Genomic DNA, 18965 nt, shown 5'->3' on the forward strand with positions numbered 1-18965 from the left:
AGCCACAAGCAGCAATATGGGGGCCAAGCAAACCGACGGTCTAGAATTGCCATGGAAACTTGATGTCCACATGAAGAGGGTGTCATAGATATAGGAAACCGAAACCTAGATGCTGCATTAGCCTTTAGAATGTATGTCAAGGGTGCCGTCATCTTACTGAGGGTAACATGGCAAAGGCAAATTAATAGAAGTGCGTTAGGAAACCGATGACTTTGTATGGTGTTGTGTGCAAATCGTAGCACCTTCTAGACATGGGACTTTGTACACTTGTAAAATCACACTTGGTTTTTTTTTTGTGTTGTGTATTTGGTAATATAATAGGCTTGTAGAGAACATATTGGATGCTGGCTAACTAGTGCCAGTAGTTAGACAAGGCTAATGACGGTTAACCATTATTTGTTGTGTATTCAAGGCAAATTAATAATGAGAAAATTATTAAATTTAAACGTTACTCATCAGTCACTTTATCAGAATGGTATTGGTACTGTAGTAACCTCACTAACCTGTCATTGCTTACTGTAATTCCCCGCCTGTTGACTGAGGTTTATACATTGATTTTGAAAAATGTCTTCAGCTATTAGGTTAATACACAATGGTGGACTACATGGGAGTGCATTTAATTTCTTCATTCTTCTGTCTGATTAAAGCACAATCTGATTCATTGGGCTATTGGGCTCTGGTTAATACATTTTTTTTTTGCATTAAACACTGTCCTGTGGTTTATACACAATTCGGCTAATACATGGGACATTACTATAATGCTGGATTTTTGTTTTAGCTTATTTGTTACCTTGTTGCTGCCATGGCATAACGTTAATGAATGGGAGCTGTCCAAAGCGGTGGAGGCACCAGAATAACTTCCGGCAAGGTAATAATAATAATAATAATAATAATAATACATTTTATTTAAAACGCCTTTCAGGACACCCAAGGTCGCTTCACAGATAAAACTAATAGAAGAAAAAAAATATCAAAAAAGGAGAAGAATTGTCAAAAATACACGTATATAGTCCATTTAGCCATATCATAGTCCATAATTTGGCCAAATTTAATTTCTGATAATTTTTTGAGTGATATTAAGATTACTCTCTCCTATAAATATGTTGTCAAATATGGTCATTTGAATGTTGGTTGTGAGAAACTTTTCCATGGTAAATAGCAATTTGCTAAAGTGGCAATGTTGTAACATTGAAGGCATGGTTCATTTAAACCATCAAAGCTGAGACATGTTATGTCATAGATGGAAATGAAAAACATATTGACATATATGGGTCTATGCAGTACATACAGAAACTATTGCCCCTTTCCCACGTTGTGATGTTTCAGACTCATCTTAAAATTGATTCAATTATTTATTTTTTCTCATCAATACCCCACAAAAAAGGTAGTGTTTGGAGTGTTTTGTAAAAGTATAAAATAAAAAACTGAAATACCATATATATATATATATCCATATATACCATATATATATATCAGAGGGTCATCTGAATGCTGCCTCACGCCACTAATGCTAATTAGCGCATGCACGATAATTTTGCTCATTGACTGACTTTGCACTTTGCCCAGCATTTAAATTAGGACCACGGTGTCAAATCCAGTAATGTACAGTCATTGATCCAGACATAACACCGCAAAGACTTGTAACTTTAAGAAGGACACATCCTTAGCCTATCACAGACGTTTAAATAGAATCCGAACCAACCGTTTCTTCGGGGAGGGTTAATACCAGGAAGTGTAAAACTCAGAGGAAAACAGGACACAATCAGCCACAGCAGAGGTGCGCACAGTAACGTTACCTTACAACTGTAAGTGCTTCATTTATCGGTGTTTTGGTTTGTTAAATGTTTGTGAAATGCGTTGGCGCTCTAGCAGTTACATTATCCTTACTTTGTTGGTGAAGCTGTCAACTGTTAGCTTTCATTTGATAGCTGGCAATGGGGAAATGCATTTCAGTGGTAAAAACTGTCGAGTCAGGGAGGCTAACATTAGCTAGCTAGATGACTGTGATTGCTATTCTCTTTTTGTAGCCTGTAACTCTTCTGTTACTTCTGTAACCTGCAAAAGTTGTTAATTGTAATGTTAGTAGATTATTGAATACTCAATTAAACACCGACGTGAAATTGTGTAAAGGGAAGTGATTGATGTCAATGTGACTCTCGATGGACTAAATTGTCTAACCAATAGTTAGCGAACCTCTCGATAGCTAGCTTAACCTAGCCGAAAGTCAGTGCGGTTACATGGGCAGTGAACTAGCATGAATTGAGCTAGCTAACTTGGCCAAGTTGGAAAATGGGGGAGAGTAAGTGTAATTGATGAATTCAATTTTAGAAGATGGCCTGCGAATTATTTAGTTTAAGGAGCTGATAATCAGTGAACACGCTAATATGAACTTGCCTGTCCGGAAAGTTGTGAAGTGGTATAAACTCGCATTGGATTTGTGAATGTCATGTCAAAGATGCACTGCGATTGTTCGTTAGAATTCAAGTGTTTCATCAGGTCCCTTGCAAATGCAAAAGGTGCATTAATCAAGCACCATGCAGTCTGCATTCATAATCTAGGTGCTTGATTTTATAGACCTGTGGCAAGGGATGGGGAAAAAACATATCCTTCCAGTTGCACTGACAATTTACGTTATTTGTAGATTACTTACTATGTTTCGTCTAAATTACACTATGGCTTATGGATGTACATTTATTTTCAGAGGTTTTCAAGTGTACACAAGCAGTTAGCCTATTATTGTAAACACTGTTTGCAGTGTTACCAACTCAAGTGATGACGCATGACATATTGGCTTGCTATTTTCTCTTACAGTCTAAATATATCTATCACTGAGAGAGAAGAATGTCGTCAGGAGCTCTTTTCCCCAGCCTGAGCTCAGGCTCCCGTAGCTCTTCCAGCAAATACCTTGTGGAGTTCAGGGCTGGAAAGATGAGCCTGAAGGGCAGCACGGTGACACCGGACAAGAGAAAGGGAATGGTCTACATACAGCAGACGGACGACTCGCTCATCCACTTCTGCTGGAAGGACAGGACCAGCGGAAACGTTGAGGACGTGAGTGCCCTCACCTGTCATGTAATCCAGCTGCAATTTTGAATATCTCAAAATAATCTATACTTTGATGTTCTATTTGTAGGACCTGATCATTTTCCCTGATGACTGTGAGTTTAAGAAGGTGAGCCAGTGCACCACAGGGCGTGTGTTCGTTCTCAAATTCAAGGCTGGGTCCAAACGTCTATTTTTCTGGATGCAGGTGAGACATAGGATACACTGAAACACTTATGCATCGGAGACTGTCTGTGTTTGTAATTTTATAGTAGAGTTATAGCAGCAGTGGTCATAATAAATGTTGACATACAATGTTTGTTTCTTTATCATTGTTTCTAACTGATTATTTTTTCCTTCAGAGTTCTGGTTTGTGTATGTTTATTGTTTATGGTTATTGTTGTTATTATATTAATTCTATTTAATCATAGTTTTTTTATTTAGGCCATATGACTTTACTATAAATGGCACATTTTTAATGTTAACTAATGTTTATTGATGTCATTGTAAATCGCTTCTGAAAACAGCATCTACTAAGAACTATAAACAAAAACATAAACAATACATTAAACAATGTCGTAATAATCTGTGCCATCTCCCTATATTATTATAAGTAATCACACACTTGCCTGTGCATGCTTTCTTGCTCTCTTCCCACGTCTGTCTTGTAGGAGCCCAAAACAGATAAAGATGAGGAGTACTGCCGCAAGGTGAATGAATTCCTGAACAACCCTCCCATGCCGGGGGCTCTTGGCAGCGGAGGCAGTGGCAGCCATGAGCTGTCTGCTCTGGGAGGTGGGTGTGCTGGAATGCAACAGACAGATGTAGCGAGTCGTACAATAGAATATATCTTAGATTCTAGAATATGTCTAGAGCAGGGGTCACCAACCTTTTTGGGAATGAGGGCTACCTTAAGACCCGAAATCATATGGAGGGCTACTCATTTAAAACAAACATACCCTCACCCCTTTTTTGCGAGGGGTAGTCCTCCTAAATAATAGGCCTATGTGATTTTTACTTTTAAATTATCAATATTGTGTAGGCCTATAAGTCTTTATATATTAAGCAACTGTATTTTCAAATTTAATATCAATAACCTATGCAACACTACCAACATTTTTGTTCAGTTTGTTCATTTCAAAGTTTGCATTGGGAATCGAATCTTTTTTTTTTAATTTTTTACAAAAAAAAAACTTATCTTTTTGTGCAATTTGTACCCAATTTAGACCCACCACCATTATGAGTTCACGGGTTGTTTAAGTTCTGATTTCAGTGGACAATTCGGTTTTAACATTTCAATAGTAATCGCCCACACCACCCTAACATATGAAAACTCCTTTTAAAGTTATTGCACACCTGAAATCTCTCCATGATCTGACAAAAAAGGTAATGCACAGTCCTGCTCAGTCATGCATGCTACAACATTTTCAGCGCTATTGTACTGCAGTAGCCTACGGAGGAGAAAAGGCCTGTTAGCTATTGTTTTTCAGTCCTTGAACAATCATGCAAGAACCGTATTTGACGAACATGGAATGGCCACAGAACTTTTGCAAAGATATGCTTCCATTGGCTACACCAGACGAGCAAGTTTTTTCCCCCTTTACTGTCTATGCGCGCGAGCAGCGTGTATGCCCTCCGCTTCTGTTGTTGTTTAAAGATTGAATGGGAAACGGATTTGGAGCCAAAGGCTAAAATTTAACGCAGCTACAATTTGTAAGGTATCACCAATATCAATTTAATGTCACAGATGTATGGCTACATACATTCTTAAAATGGTTCTGGTCTAGACTTAAATATCTATTGAAAACTTCACAATGGAGCGTGTTTTTAGAGCGTGATCTGCAGGCGACCTGTTGGCTATTTTTGCGCTGGGGGCGCCTCACAAGGCCGTAGTCATGATGTCAACATTGGGGGGGACCAAATCTGTGGTGGGGTCTGAGGGACCCCCAAACAGAATTTCAATACATTTCCTACCATGCAAAAAATATTATTAAAAATCACAAACAAGTCGTTAGTTAAGTCAGTCAATTAGGGCATTCCAAACATTTGACGGACATAGCATGGCATGGATGGATTATGAACCCCTGGGCAGAGATGCCCCCCCCCCCCACCTCTCCTCCAAATAGAGGGGTCCTGAGGCATTCTCCCATAAAAGATTTTTTTACTTCACACAGAGGCTTGGGCAGGGCCACCTGAGCTCTTGGGCCCTGAAGTAGGCCCATAGGCCCATTCAGTAATCCATCCCTGGACCTGTGGTATGACTCCATTTGTCTTCAAAATGTATACTTTAAAATAAATTACAAACTAGAGTATCTTTGTTAAGCTCTATATTACACATGTGGTTCTTTGACTTGTTACTTACTGTACACCTGAAGATTTTTTTTAACTAAGGCTTAGAGTCATAGGTTTGGACCTATAACCTAATAAGATTTTGTCTTTTAATTTAGATTGTATTATGCTGGTGGCTACTCACATAATTTTAACGTAGTTTAAAAGTGACAGGATTCAGGAATAGGCTACTAAGGCCCCTCTTCTGTCTGACTCACGTTACCCCCTGCATTAGGCTATAGACTGACGTTTTGTGCCAACAACATGTAGAAACACTAGGCCTACTACAGCCTTTGGTGAATGGAGGTGCAAATTCCTTTCTTTAGTTATTGTCCGCGATTCACATTAACTGTAGGCTATCAACGCCAGTGCATTGTAAATGTCTTTTTCAACTTGTGTGCCGTCGCCACATTTGAATCCTACGTTTTGCCTGCATGGATGCGCGATTGAGTGCGCATTTAAATCATTTGCAAGATGCAATAACCATTTCGAAGAGGGCTATAAACGGTAATTTCTGGCATTACTACTAGCATATGAATGCAGTATTTATGTTGAAAGACATGTGAAACAAATTAATGACACAGGCTTGCACAAATGAATAATTTAAAAATATAACGTTTCACTTTCGCTATCATTGCGAGAATAGGCTACAATATGGAAAATGTTTCAAAGTTCCCATTGAGTCTGATCAGCTCCAAAAATGTATGGGATGTCCTTAGCCTGTGCTACACCTTTCCAACAAGTTTTGTAAAAATTGTACCGGGAGCTTTTGCGATATTGTTGACAGCCTTACCTCACTGCAGTAGGGTGCAGTAAATGGAAGCTTTTAACAGCGCACGCCACTAACGAAAAACGGAAAACCACTGGGCAAACCACTGAGGGGTGTAGGCTACTCTGGAACCATCACTAAGTCACTAATTTGTGCGTAATTTACGTTTGATTACATTTCAGATGCGTGTTGGTTTCCTGTAGGCCTAGTCTTTTTTCTTTATTTATTTTTCCGTATATTGGGGGGGACTTTTTGGTCATATTTGAATATTGGGGGGGACACGTCCCCCTCAATGTCTATGGTGACTACGGCCCTGGCGCCTCATAGCCGTCCCGCGGGCTACCTGGTGCCCACGGGCACCGTGTTGGAGACCACTGGTCTAGAGTATATACAATAGAGTATGTCTTTATTGTCATTGTACCTGTACAACGACATTTGAAAGTGCATACCTTTTTCTGTAAAAGAGAGTTAAATAAAAAAACTGGTAAAAAAAATAGTAATCATAAAATATTAAAGAGCAACTTGCAGGTTGGAAACCCCAAAGCATAGTGTAGATAAACAATGAAGGAACTAGATTCTCAGAAGTAAAAAAAAATGACAACTACGCTAGAAACAACATAGGAAATGAATTCTGTTTAGATAGCACTGCATGGGAGGGGTGAAATGCAAACACTGATGTTTCCCGACAGCTTGAACTGTATCATTCATCTTTCATTTGTCTGGCTGTGTCCATTCACCTTATTCAGGTGGCGGGCATTGTGTAAACCTTAACCAAAATGAGGCTAAAAGGTACACTGACTCTGGTACACTGACACTGATCATTAATGCATTTTTACCACCTACTGGCGAATGCATAGAACACACAGACTAACGGCTCATACACAGTTGCGTGCGTTGCAGTGCTGGAGACGCATCCCGTTCACTTTACATGGGCTTACGTCATCCGTTGCCGAACTGAATTGTGGGTCCGTTGTGTCGCGTTGCTCCCGTTGCTCGCGTTGAGAAGTTCAGCTGTTGCTGCACCGACGGACGGCACCAGCCAATCAAGCCAATTGACGGACGGCACCAGCCAATCAAATTCCGGTTATACTTATTAAGTCATTTGCATAGCTACCGTCGGGAACACCCACTGGCATGCGTTGACTGAACGCAACTGTGTGTGGAAGCCCTGATGTCATGAACTGTGTATGTATGACACGCCAATGGCCACTAGCGTGTTATCTAACACATAATAGCATGGCGTGTTTATCAATGCCATAACCTAACCATAACCCTAACCCTAGAGGGCGCCATATACTTGACATGTTGACATACACACGGAAGTGAGACGATAAGTGGCGTGTATGTTTACGCGGCGTTGATATACACGCAGATAGCTCAAAATGCGTGCAGAAAACAAGCCAGTTGGCTATTTTTGAAGTGCCGTGTATATTTATGCAAAACCATGATGCCAAGTTGGAACACAACAATCTTATGGTTTGTGTACCCTGTAGCCTCATTTTGGTTTACAATGCCCGCCGCCTGAATAGAGTGAAACAAGAGTGCTATTGAGGAGAAATCGGCAAGATCTTACAAATGTAATGAAGATGTCAGTGGCTATTAATACACTACCTTTATCTTGCAAATAGTGTAGGTTACATTATGTTTGCATTGTAGGAGAAGGTGGCTTGCAAAGCCTTCTGGGTAACATGAGCCATAACCAACTGATGCAGCTGATTGGACCAACGGGACTAGGGGGACTTGGTGAGTAATTTTTCTACAATTCAGTGTTCAAATACATTTGGGTTTTCCTACACAAATACAGAAACAGAAGGGATGTATTTGGTCATATTAATGAAGGGAGGCACATTTACTGAACTCGCTCAGCAATTATGCTGTGTGGATCAGCAGCTGACACCTAAGTGTTCTTTGTTGTTGTTTACATCAGGTGGACTTGGTGCTCTGGCAGGACCAGGCCTGGCCAGCCTATTGGGCAGTGGAGGAACTGGTAGTAGCTCAACCTCAAGGTCAGCTGCATCTTCATTTAAGCCATAATATTCTTGCAGTCACTTTCTTATAACTATGTTTTTTATGGTGAAATTGGTAGACAAGTGTATCAAACATTAAGCTGTGTGCATGCAATATCCCAAGATAAGGCCATGTGGTAACAATACACATCAAGTATTTTCAGTAGTGTTGTGTCAAAATTGGGTGATTCCAGGAGATAAGTTCAGTACTTATTAATGTTAATATTCAGAGATATAGTAATAGATAATGCTATTATGCTATAATGTTCTCTGTATTAACTCTTCTCTTCTTCTGACCCTCTCTCCTGTGGTGCTGTTCCATTAGTTCCAGGAGCCAGTCTGCGGCTGCCACCCCGTCCTCTGGCACAGGTGGGGCCCGCACTAGCTCTGCGCAGGCTGCCACCACGCCCGTCACCCCGGCCGCCTCTGCCCCCGCTGCTACCTCCCCCACAGTCACCCCCACCACTCCTGCTGCCCAGACGCCCGCAGCGTCCACGGGGGTGGCCAGCCCCACACAGCCCATTCAGCTCAGTGATCTGCAGAGCATCCTGGCCACCATGAACGTGCCCAGTACAGCTGCCTCAGGCCAAGGAGGTGAGCTGCTCTCATTTAGGACTTGATGTCTTTCTCTTTGTGCTTCCCAGCTTCCTGTGATTAGGGCCTATTGGAGCCTTACAGAGAATTGGTTGATTGGTGATCTTCATTTAAGATGATGTTGATGTTAGTGAGAAGATGAGTCCTTAGTTAATTCTACAATTTTCTGGAGAAGGAGAGCTGTGGACATTGTTTGCCCGGTCTGAGGACCGATTCACCCATTGTTACTTAGACCAGTGTTGGTAAAGCCTGATGACCCCCCCACCCCCAGCCCAGACTCCTTCACTTTGTGAATAGAGACTGGGGATTCACAGTTGGTAAACATTTCCAACACTAGCATACTCCCTACTTCACCTAAACTTTACAAACTGACAATCAACAGCAATGGCAGTCTGGAAACAGTGAGACATTCTATCAGTCTTCAATTTGTCTGGGGTCACAGGGTCTGGGGGCAGTCAGGAAACAGTGAGCCATTCTGGCATCCTAGGCATCCCTCTGTCCTCCTTTACCTCCGTTGTACATTTGTTTGTCCTCATTCTCCATTTTCCCCCTCTCAACATTCTTTCTTGTAATGCTGCATTTCCCCCCTGCAGTGGACCTGGCCAGTGTGTTGACTCCAGAGGTCATGGCGCCCATCCTGTCGAACCCGGAGGTGCAGGAGAGGCTGTTGCCATACCTGCCCTCAGGCGAGTCTTTACCTCAGAGTGCCTCCGAGATCCAGAACACCCTCACCTCCCCGCAGTTCCAGCAGGTAACGCACACACACAAATATATATATATATATATATATATATATATATATATATATATATATATATTACACACACACTTGTTTCAGTTTCACACTGATTTATTTGACGTGTTTCTAGAACTTTTTTGTTGATGTTGTAACCCAGTCTGTCCTCACTCTCCCTAGGCCATGAGCATGTTCAGCAGTGCGCTGGCGTCAGGGCAGCTTGGGCCTCTAATGAACCAGTTTGGCTTACCCAGTGAAGCGGTAGATGCGGCCAACAAAGGGGGTGAGCTCAACACGTAGTTTTGCACAAGAGTAATACATTCACTTGAAAGAAGTCTGAATTACCGCCTTTATTACTTTAATACTGTATAATGATGTATTATTAATTATTTCCCTTCCGTTCCAGACGTGGAAGCTTTTGCCAAAGCCATGGAGGGAGCGGACAGTAAAGCAGAAGGGTCCGGAGACAAGAAGGAGGATGATGAGGACATGAGTTTAGATTAGACATCTTCTCACTCGCTTGCATGCAGTTTACTGTGTGTGTTTCTCACTTTGTTGATGCCTTGCAGGAACTAAGCTGTCTGGAATGTACGTTGACCTTTCTTTGTTTTGTAACATTGAGCTTAACTACCCCAGTACTTTTTTTTTTTACTTTGCTTACATTAAAAGTATTTTGGGTGTCATTAATATGCTTTTTTGCCTTGATTCATATCATTAGATTCTCTTGGCTTTATATTCATTTATAGTAGTATGCCACATTGCAAAGTCCTATAAACTGTCAAGAATTATTTAAAACAATCAATACAAGGTTTTATGAAAACTGTTTATTATTAAAACCATTAAAAATACAACTATATAATTTTAGGCATCAATAAAAAAAAGAGTGAAATTAGATATGGAATACAATTAGGCCAAACTCAAGGCAGGGAACATGTTCTACAACTACCTTTTGACATTCTCATTCACAGGTATTTCCAAAGGTAGTTGCCTTTAAACATAATTATATTTAAAAAAGGTCTTCATGTAGTCAGGAATACTATGTTGCTTCTTGGTGTTTGTTTGGAATTCTCAGTTTCACAAAACATTTTGTGATATTTCTCATAGCCCGAGTCGGCCATACCAGTGCATTGTGTACACGTGGTGTACATGGTGCATTGAATACACTCAACACAAGCGGTTGATTATTGAAACCCAACATGAATCCAGGCCTTCATGATTGAGAAATAACTTGCATGGTGGGAGTTGAATTTAAAAACACTAAGCCAATTCACCTTATTCAGGTGGCGGCCATTGTAAACCAAAACGAGACTACAGGGTACACAACCCATAGGATTGTTGTGTCCTATCCATTCACCAGTAGGTGTCAAAAATGCATTAATGATCTAGTCAGTGTACCCTGTAGCGTCCCTTTGGTTTACACAATGGCCGCGGCATGAATATGGGGAATAGATATTTGAATGAAGTGTGGCCCAAAGTACAGTTTTCATAATGAATACAAATTGTGCAGTTATCTAAAATACATAACACATGATAATTGAAGTGCCAGATTCAAACCTCTTTGTGTCAGATGAGTGTTAGGAAGTGATCCTCCCTTCAGGCTTACAGTACTAGCACATTTAAAACAGATTTCTTATGCTCCTTAGCACTTACAGTGCCAATATTCATGGGTTTCATCTGGTCCCTTTACACAGGTGTATTAATCAAGCACCATGCAGTCTGCATTCATAATCTAGGTGCTTGATTTTATACACCTGTGGAAAGGGACCTGATAAAACCCATGAATATAAAAAAAACAATGTGGGGGAAAAATATACATTTGTATAAAACAAAAAAATATATAAATATCTGTTTAAATTAGCTAATCTCATAAGTAAGCCCACCACCCGTGATTGAGGAGTTGGTTACTAGTTGTGCCAGATGGAGTGGTACAGCAGGGGCTGGGTCTGTCTACGTGGCTGGGCAGCCCTGGGTGGCCACTGCTCCGGACACAGCCAGGGGCTTGGACAGCATGACAGGTCTGTGGTTCACCAGGGCTCTTCTCACACAGCCATGGAAGGAGGGGAGAGTTGAAGGAAGGCCAGGGATTTTGGCTGCATCTGGGGAAATAACAAATAAAACACCTTGCTTCAGACAAACAATAAAGGGAATTAACTTCTGAAGAGAATTTATGTATGACAATGTGGATGATTCCTAAAAGGTGGCTCAAAAAGTGGTATCACCATTAGGTGCATTGGGATTGTGATTACATTTACAATTTTGAGAAGCAATAATACATTTAAATCATTTTGATGTAAATCAGATAGTAACACTTAAAGTCAGGCATGTTCATAATGAATAAAACATCCTGAGGTCCATACCAGGAGCACTGCCCAGGTAGACTTTATTTTGGCCCCCATTCGTACGCTTCTGTTTGGGTCCTACACCATGCTGACTGGCTGTGTCCACATGAAGCTGAATCACATTACTCTTCTTCACAACTAACGTGGAAAAAACACAAACAAGACCGGTTGGTGAATTGGGCATCAAAGCTGTTTACACGTGTTACTTGAAAACGAACAAGTAGGTTAATATCACCATAGTTTATTATACAAATGATAAAGACAGTGGAACAAGCAAAACAATAAACATTAGTAGTAATAGGTTGTGAAAGTTTCTTACTTGTAATACTATGCCACCTGCCATCACATAGTGACTCCTCAGGTGATAGAGACACAGAGAAATTGCCATTACCACTGTTCATCACCACTGATACCTGCATGGAAACACGAAAACGTTATCAGCCTGCTATGCTCTGCTTTACACATTACCATCAGAGGTGAGATGAGAGATGCAGAAGATGACAACAGGCTCCAGCTGTGTCTGTAATTATGATGGTGTGTGTGTTTGTGTATTTGTGTCTGTAATTATGATGGTGTGTGTGTCTGTGTATTTAAGTAAGTAAGTATAGTATACTATATATACTCTTTTGATCCCGTAAGGGAAATTTGGTCTCTGCATTTATCCCAATCTGTGAATTAGTGAAACACATTCAGCAAACAGTGAGCACACAGTGAGGTGAAGCACACACTAATCCCGGCGCAGTGAGCTGCCTGCAACAAAAGCGGCGCTCGGGGAGCAGTGAGGGGTTAGGTGCCTTGCTCAAGGGCACTTCAGCCGTGGCCTACTGGTCGGGGTTCGAACGGGCAACCCTCCGGTTACAAGTCTGAAACGCTAACCAGTGGGCAACGGCTGCCCAGTAAGTATTTGTGTCTGTCTAATTATGATGGTGTGAGTGTGTGTGTGTGTGAGTGTACCTCTTGCTGGTGCAAGTATAGGCTGAGCTGCTGGCCTTTGTACCCCCCTGCATGGAGCAGCAGCCCTGAATCTGACACGGGCCGAACTTCCAACAGGATCTCCAAGTCACGGCCCAACACCAGGGACTGATCTACACATGCGGAGAGATAGAGGAATTTGTGGGATTCAGTTACTCTAAAATGTCATCACAGCAAAAACAATTAAGAGTGCTGTTATTCTTGGTGCCTGTATCATGACTGGAAAAATAAGCATACATAATACCAGGAATAATGCATAATACAGGAATCTAACAGAAATCTATTGGAAATGCTGATAAATTCCTGAAATCCTTATAAACTGTTTTAACAGACTGCTCTAAATTGTAAGCTGTGCAAGTTGGTCTAAGGTAGACGTCTGTAAGAAACTGCTGAGGGCTAGAGGGGTGAATGCCTGGAGGGGAGGTCGTGAGGCTGACCTATGAGCATGCTGCCTCCCTCGGTGGAGAAGTAGACTCCTGGCTGCAGGGGCTCCAGATAGCAGGGCACCACCCCCACGCTCTCATTGGGCCTCTCCAGGACCTGCTCGTTCACCTTCAGCTCCCTTACACAGCCTACGAAGCCTTCAGGCCCCGGGTACTACAGGGAGAAAACAACACGTCATCAGCGTAAAACACACACATAAAAACAATACACAGTAAGAGCTTGCTTGTGCACCGCAAAGATCTACTCTCACACTTTCATTGCTCAGTTGGACACCAAACCTGATTAACATTTTTACATTACTTCATTATTTTTATTATTTAATTTGAACTTTCTATACTATCAATGGAAAATTCATTCATGTCAAGCAATGATTTTACGGTATTCATCAGTTTTAGGACCTGGAATATCTCCATGTGATCCACTACGACAGACGTGATCATTAAACCGTATGTAGCTTACCGAGGATGGAGGGAGGAGGTCCGCAGGGAGACCTCCGATGTAAAGAGGACCTCTGAAGGCGCTCCCTCCTGACACCTTCTTGCTGTTGGTGTCAATGCCATCTACTATCAGACGCACTTGGTCTCCCTCTTTTTTAATTATGACCTGAAATACAAGACATACTCATATCTCCAATGCTAACATAACTATCATATGTCACACATTATGCACTGTACACATTAAAAGTTCTATGCAAAAGTTCCACATGCCCTTACGCTATGCTTGTGGCTATTGTCCATGACATCACCACGCTAAATGAGATGCTTTTCTTCTATAAGACTCTTATAATATATACTCTTATTTTCTTCCAAACCCCCTGAAAAACTCACCTCATGCCACTGGCCGTCATTGTACTTCTTGTTGCTGGTGATGCTGGCCTTCCTCTTGCCGAAGACGTGGAGTTGCAGTCGGCCGTCGCTGACAGCTAGAGCATCCCCCTTCTCTGATCCAGCATAGAGGATCACGCCATCGGAGGAGTTTACACGCACCCCCATTGATATATGAGATCTGTGGAATCAATTTCATTTGATTTCATCAGCTGTGCCAAAGACAAGCAGGACTGGCAAAGATAAATGGACATTTTCAAGAGAATGCCAAGTTCCTCTTCAGAGGAAGGCTAGTGGTTGTTGATGTGGTGTCGACTTACTGCCTGCTTAAGGCTGGGGGGAGGGAGTAGTAGCCCAGGCGGCTGTTGAAGGAACCACTGAAGTGCAGGGCTTTGGGCTCCTGGGCGAACAGCTCCGCCTGGCACGACGCACGAGCAGGCTGACCATTAGACCCACTCGCTGGCTTCTTGTGTTTCCCCTACACACACACACACACACACACACACACACACACACACACACACACACACATATTAGCAGAGACAACAAAATACAAATAATGCTACCCATACATCAAAAGACTTTGACAAGATTTGGGAAAGATTCTTGAAAGATTGGAGTTTTTTAACTAATGCCCCCCATTCAAGCTTTACTCAAAAGATTACAATCTTTCAAGAATCTTTCCCAAATCTTGTCAAAGTTTTCTGGTGTAAGGATGGCTTAAGACATGCTTCATGAAATCTGCGACTACTTTGATAACCAAGTGACATGGTAACCAGGCTTCAGTGACATACTGTAAGTCCTCCACAGTTTACCTTGTGGTTCTTGTGGCGAGGTGGAGAGGCCAGGATTTGTTGGGCTTGAGAGGCTTCTGGACAGTCCAGGGTCACATTGACGTTATTTGTGGACTGGATCAGGTTCAGCACCATCTGCGTTGGAGTGTCCCTGAGTGTGTGTAAAGTGTGAAAAGAGTTAAGACACAGTGCCTTAAAGGAACCATACGTAAGATTGTGGCCAAAACTGGTACTGCAATCACTTTCAAATTACTGTAGAGCGGTGTATCCCCCCCCCCCCGACTTGAGGTTGCCAACCCGGATGCCGAAACACTACTGACTTCGTGATTAGTAGATAGGTAGAGGGTGGCGCATCAGGCCAAAACACAACATGACATGACAAAACACAACAACACAGTTGAGGGCTGTAACTTCACTTTTTTTGGGGCTTTTTTTTTTTTTTTTTATGCCTTTATTGCGGATAGGATAGTGTAGAATGACAGGAAGTGAATGGGAGAGAGAGTCGGGGTGGGATCCGGAAAGGACCACGGGGCGGGAATCGAACCCGGGTCGCCGGCGTACGGTGCAGGTGCCCCTGCCAGTTGTGCCACGGCCGGGGCTGTAACTTTTTAAATGACAATATCCTGGCCGGACTACTGTTGTCAGTGATATAAGTATTTAAAATGGACATGATTTCTTAATGTCTAGTGACATATCAGGGCCATTTTATGATTAATTAAAATACATTTCTTACATACAGTTCCTTTAATCCATGTCATGAACTACATGTTCAGGAAGAAGCGAGGAGGAATGCACTCTTTTAAAGCCGGACACTCAAATTAAAGACAGAGTAGCCACACACTCTTTTTTACTTTTTTTATTTACTAAGGACCTATGTTTCGGCAAACAGCCTTTATCAAGGTTCTGGTTTATCAAGGAGTGAACTACATTTGGGGCAGCCGTGGCCTACTGGTTAGCACTCTAGACTTGTAACCGGAGGGTTGCCGGTTCGAGCCCTGACCAGTGGGCCACGGCTGAAGTGCCCTTGAGCAAGGCACCTAACCCCTCACTGCTCCCCGAGTGCTGCTGTTGATGCAGGCAGCTCACTGCGCCGGGATTAGTGTGTACTTCACCTCACTGTGTGTGTGCTGTGTGTGTTTCACGGATTGGGATAAATGCAGAGACCAAATTTACCTCACGGGATCAAAAAAGTATATATCCATGTTCAACATCAAGATCTTCCCTTACATCCACACTGTCCTTAGCGCAGTCCAGTCAACCCAGTTCTCCTGCATTTTGTACCAACCCATTCAGTTGTTCCATCTTTCATGCCCATACTCACTACTAGTCATCACTGTCTCACCTCTTGACAAAGATGTTGCTCAAGCAGCCGGTGAGGTTGGCAACGCCATCTTTTATCTCTGTGCCACCCAGATACAGTGTGCCCACGTTCTCCTGTGCCATGCGATTGCCTTTGTCTGACACAGCCTCACCCTCCAGAACATCATCCAGATACACACGGATCCTACGAATGCCACACAACCATCAGCTCAGTAAAGTGCAATGTAAAACAACAATGGCACAGACCATCCTTTAGCCTGTGTATATTCATGCTAATCCTTAATCACTACTTAGATAGCCACTTGCTCATCTCATAAACCCAAGCTAGTGTGAACATACTGTGTACAGTATTTACCAAACTTTACAACAAAATCAGTTGGTGCTGACATGGTCAACATATGCTTGCACTGCCATCAACACTATGTTCAATTCTGAATATATATGGTGCAGTGGCCTAAGTGTTTGTAAGTATTAAGGTGCCGTAGGTGTTTGTAAGGGACTAACAGACTTTACCCATTGGTGTTGCTGTATAAAGCCACATAGTGGCTGTTGTCGTCATTGTAGGGCTTCTGGCTCTTAACTTGACTATTTCCTGCTCTGACCACCACATGGCCTTTGTCCAGGAACATTTGGCACACTCCATCCTGTTGAACACACACACACACACACACACACACACACACACACACACACACACACACACACACAGCCCATGGTTAACTGGTTCATACATAGGTGGAAAAACATTCTGAAAAACGTCTAAGGTTCCTTCTAAACTTCCATCTTCTTACCACAACTATGAGGGCAAAATTTTACACACAAAGAATTATAACCTTAGTTAAATTTTTCAGAACAAACAGGCAACCATATATCACAAGTGTAGCAGTGAGTTAGGGCCATAAAACTCCTTTTAGAGAGGACATGACTCCAGTGATGCTCAGCCCAGGTACTGCAGTGCAGTCCTGGTGCTTAGATGAAGGGTCCTACCGGAGCCTGGTGGTGGAACATGAGGCCCTCCTTCTGACCCGTGCGGAAGCCCACTCCAGCATAGAAGCTGTCCCTGAGCGCTGGGGCCTTGTCCATCTTCATGTCGAGGTAACTCTGGCCGGTGAAGTGAGCCTCGCGCACCACCTGGACAAGGGAGAGGGACGGACAGGAAAGAGGGAGAGCAGAGAGGGGGAGGAGAGAGAGAGAGAGAGAGAGAAAAGAATGGGGTAGCAGAGAACAAGAGAGAGGACAGGAGAAGAGGAGAAAGAAGAGAGAGGAGAGGAGAAAGGGGAGAGAAGACAGGGGATGAGTGAAAATGGGAGAGGCAGGATGACTGAGTGCAACAAGTAAAGGATAAAGTAAGTCCCGACAGGGCGAACCGGACTTGCTTTGCCCTGAAGGGACTTACAGTATTTTCCCAATAATGACCAGCGTTCTATACATTATCCCGCTTATTATACGGCTACTTGCCAAAGCGAAAAAATAAACTCCACGCAATGTCTCTTTTACATTTATTTGTTACCGTTTCGTTGTGGCTTTTGCTGAGAAACAAATAGTTTGCAACATACGCTGAACTTGAATCAAACGTTCTTTAGAACATAGCTGATCAACCGTCTGCCTTCACTTTTGAATGAAAATCTGTTGCCATTGACAGCGGGCATTATTTGGAGGTCCTTAGATGAAAATAATGACCGGTAGAACTTTGGGAAATGCCATTCAAATCAATGGCGCGTTCTACTTGCATTATGAAGAGCTTTATAATAAACAGTAATAAATGGGGGGAGTGTGTGTGTGTGAGTGTGAGTGAGTGTATGTATGCGTGTGCATGTGTGTATGTGCGTGCGTGCGTGAGCGTGTTTATGCTCTCACCAGCAGGTCGTCGGGGCAGCCATAGCTCAGGCCAGTGCTCTTCATCCTCTTCAGGTCCACATGATAGGTCATGGCCTTTATGCCCCTGAAGCAGCCCTTGATGGAGCCCAGCGATCCAGTTCGCTGTTCGCCCAGTGATCCAGTTTGCTTTGGGAACATTGACTTCAGGCTGCAAATACACACACAGTCATGAACACGGACACATGCACACACACACACACACACACACACACACACACACACACACACACACACACACACACACACACAGACACACACAGACACACACAGACACACACAAATAGTGAAAATGATTTCTCATACAGAGAAAGGACCTTTTTTTGTATTTGGTGATAAGCATTAGCAAATGCTCTAGATTGCCTGACATGTAGCATGGAAGGAACGCTAGTAATTAAGGCCACCTAACATTGTGTGTGAAAGGCTCAGAGATGCATAGCATGATTGATGGCTGGTATCCCGACCCCCACTGCTCACCTTTCTGGCATCTTGTCTTCAGGAACTCCTCCCAGGTAGTAGACCCCAGTGAACTTGGGGGGGTCAATTGGCAATTGGACTTGGAACAAGGTAAGCCTCTGATATCTCACGATGATACGCTTGACTTTGTGAACAATGATCACCTCGACCTGGTGCACACAGACAAACACATGCGCGCACACGGTGAGTGCATAGTACGAGGAAGCATTCTCGAGCCTGTCGACGCCAGCCCAAACTGACCAAACGATGACAACCATCTCTGAAAGCTTGACTAGGACTGAGGCACAGTCAAACTCGAAGGAGACCAGTGAGCCCATGAGATAACACATCATATTGAGGTTTTTAACCTACTTCACAATGTCATATGTTTCAACCTATGGAGTGGTAGGCCTAACAGTGCAGGTTGTGTAGGCTTCAAACAGTTACGTAGTTACAAGTAGTTGAA

General features: G+C 42.7%; 2 protein-coding genes across 7 annotated transcripts in view; one reads left to right on the forward strand and one right to left on the reverse strand.

The window, feature by feature from the left end:
* Nucleotides 1–1626: 1626 nt before the first annotated feature.
* LOC143114842 (proteasomal ubiquitin receptor ADRM1-like) lies at nt 1627–10162 on the forward strand. 2 transcript variants are annotated; one of them, XM_076276656.1, is made up of 10 exons: nt 1627–1805; nt 2812–3051; nt 3134–3250; nt 3714–3837; nt 7799–7882; nt 8067–8145; nt 8471–8739; nt 9333–9490; nt 9656–9758; nt 9882–10162. In XM_076276656.1, the coding sequence occupies exons 2-10, from the start codon at nt 2842–2844 to the stop codon at nt 9977–9979; spliced, it is 1242 nt and encodes a 413-aa protein (XP_076132771.1). In that variant the 5' UTR covers nt 1627–1805; nt 2812–2841; the 3' UTR covers nt 9980–10162. The 2 variants fall into 2 exon arrangements, with proteins under 2 accessions (XP_076132771.1, XP_076132770.1); XM_076276655.1 differs by having other exon boundaries at nt 1630–1805; nt 7796–7882.
* Nucleotides 10163–10301: 139 nt separating this feature from the next.
* The window catches only part of lama5 (laminin, alpha 5), a 76463-nt gene continuing 67799 nt past the window's right edge, over nt 10302–18965 (reverse strand). For all 5 annotated transcript variants that reach the window (XM_076276653.1, XM_076276652.1, XM_076276650.1 and 2 more), the window contains 14 exons: nt 18521–18669; nt 18026–18194; nt 17156–17299; nt 16682–16812; nt 16191–16352; nt 14870–14999; nt 14375–14532; nt 14058–14235; nt 13690–13833; nt 13224–13383; nt 12769–12899; nt 12134–12227; nt 11833–11952; nt 10302–11571 (listed from right to left, as the gene is read on the reverse strand). In XM_076276653.1, coding sequence (XP_076132768.1) covers nt 11423–11571; nt 11833–11952; nt 12134–12227; nt 12769–12899; nt 13224–13383; nt 13690–13833; nt 14058–14235; nt 14375–14532; nt 14870–14999; nt 16191–16352; nt 16682–16812; nt 17156–17299; nt 18026–18194; nt 18521–18669 — 2019 coding nt within the window. In that variant the 3' untranslated portion in view covers nt 10302–11422. The remainder of the gene's footprint in view (nt 11572–11832; nt 11953–12133; nt 12228–12768; nt 12900–13223; nt 13384–13689; nt 13834–14057; nt 14236–14374; nt 14533–14869; nt 15000–16190; nt 16353–16681; nt 16813–17155; nt 17300–18025; nt 18195–18520; nt 18670–18965) is intronic.

This window comes from Alosa pseudoharengus, unplaced genomic scaffold, assembly GCF_046254945.1.
Source record: "Alosa pseudoharengus isolate Yale_2024_CS ecotype anadromous, Long Island Sound unplaced genomic scaffold, YU_APseudo_1.1 YU_APseudo_1.1_scf_9, whole genome shotgun sequence".
Classification (NCBI taxonomy): Eukaryota; Metazoa; Chordata; class Actinopteri; order Clupeiformes; family Clupeidae; genus Alosa; species Alosa pseudoharengus.

What these genes read in the sequence shown, in the direction of transcription:
- LOC143114842 (XM_076276655.1), top strand. Translation starts at nt 2,842, where the DNA reads ATGTCGTCAGGAGCTCTTTTCCCCAGCCTGAGCTCAGGCTCCCGTAGC. An exon ending in CCAGCGGAAACGTTGAGGAC is followed by an intron (nt 3,052 to 3,133) that starts GTGAGTGCCCTC and finishes TTCTATTTGTAG; the next exon opens with GACCTGATCATTTTCCCTGA. An exon ending in AGATGCGGCCAACAAAGGGG is followed by an intron (nt 9,759 to 9,881) that starts GTGAGCTCAACA and finishes CTTCCGTTCCAG; the next exon opens with ACGTGGAAGCTTTTGCCAAA.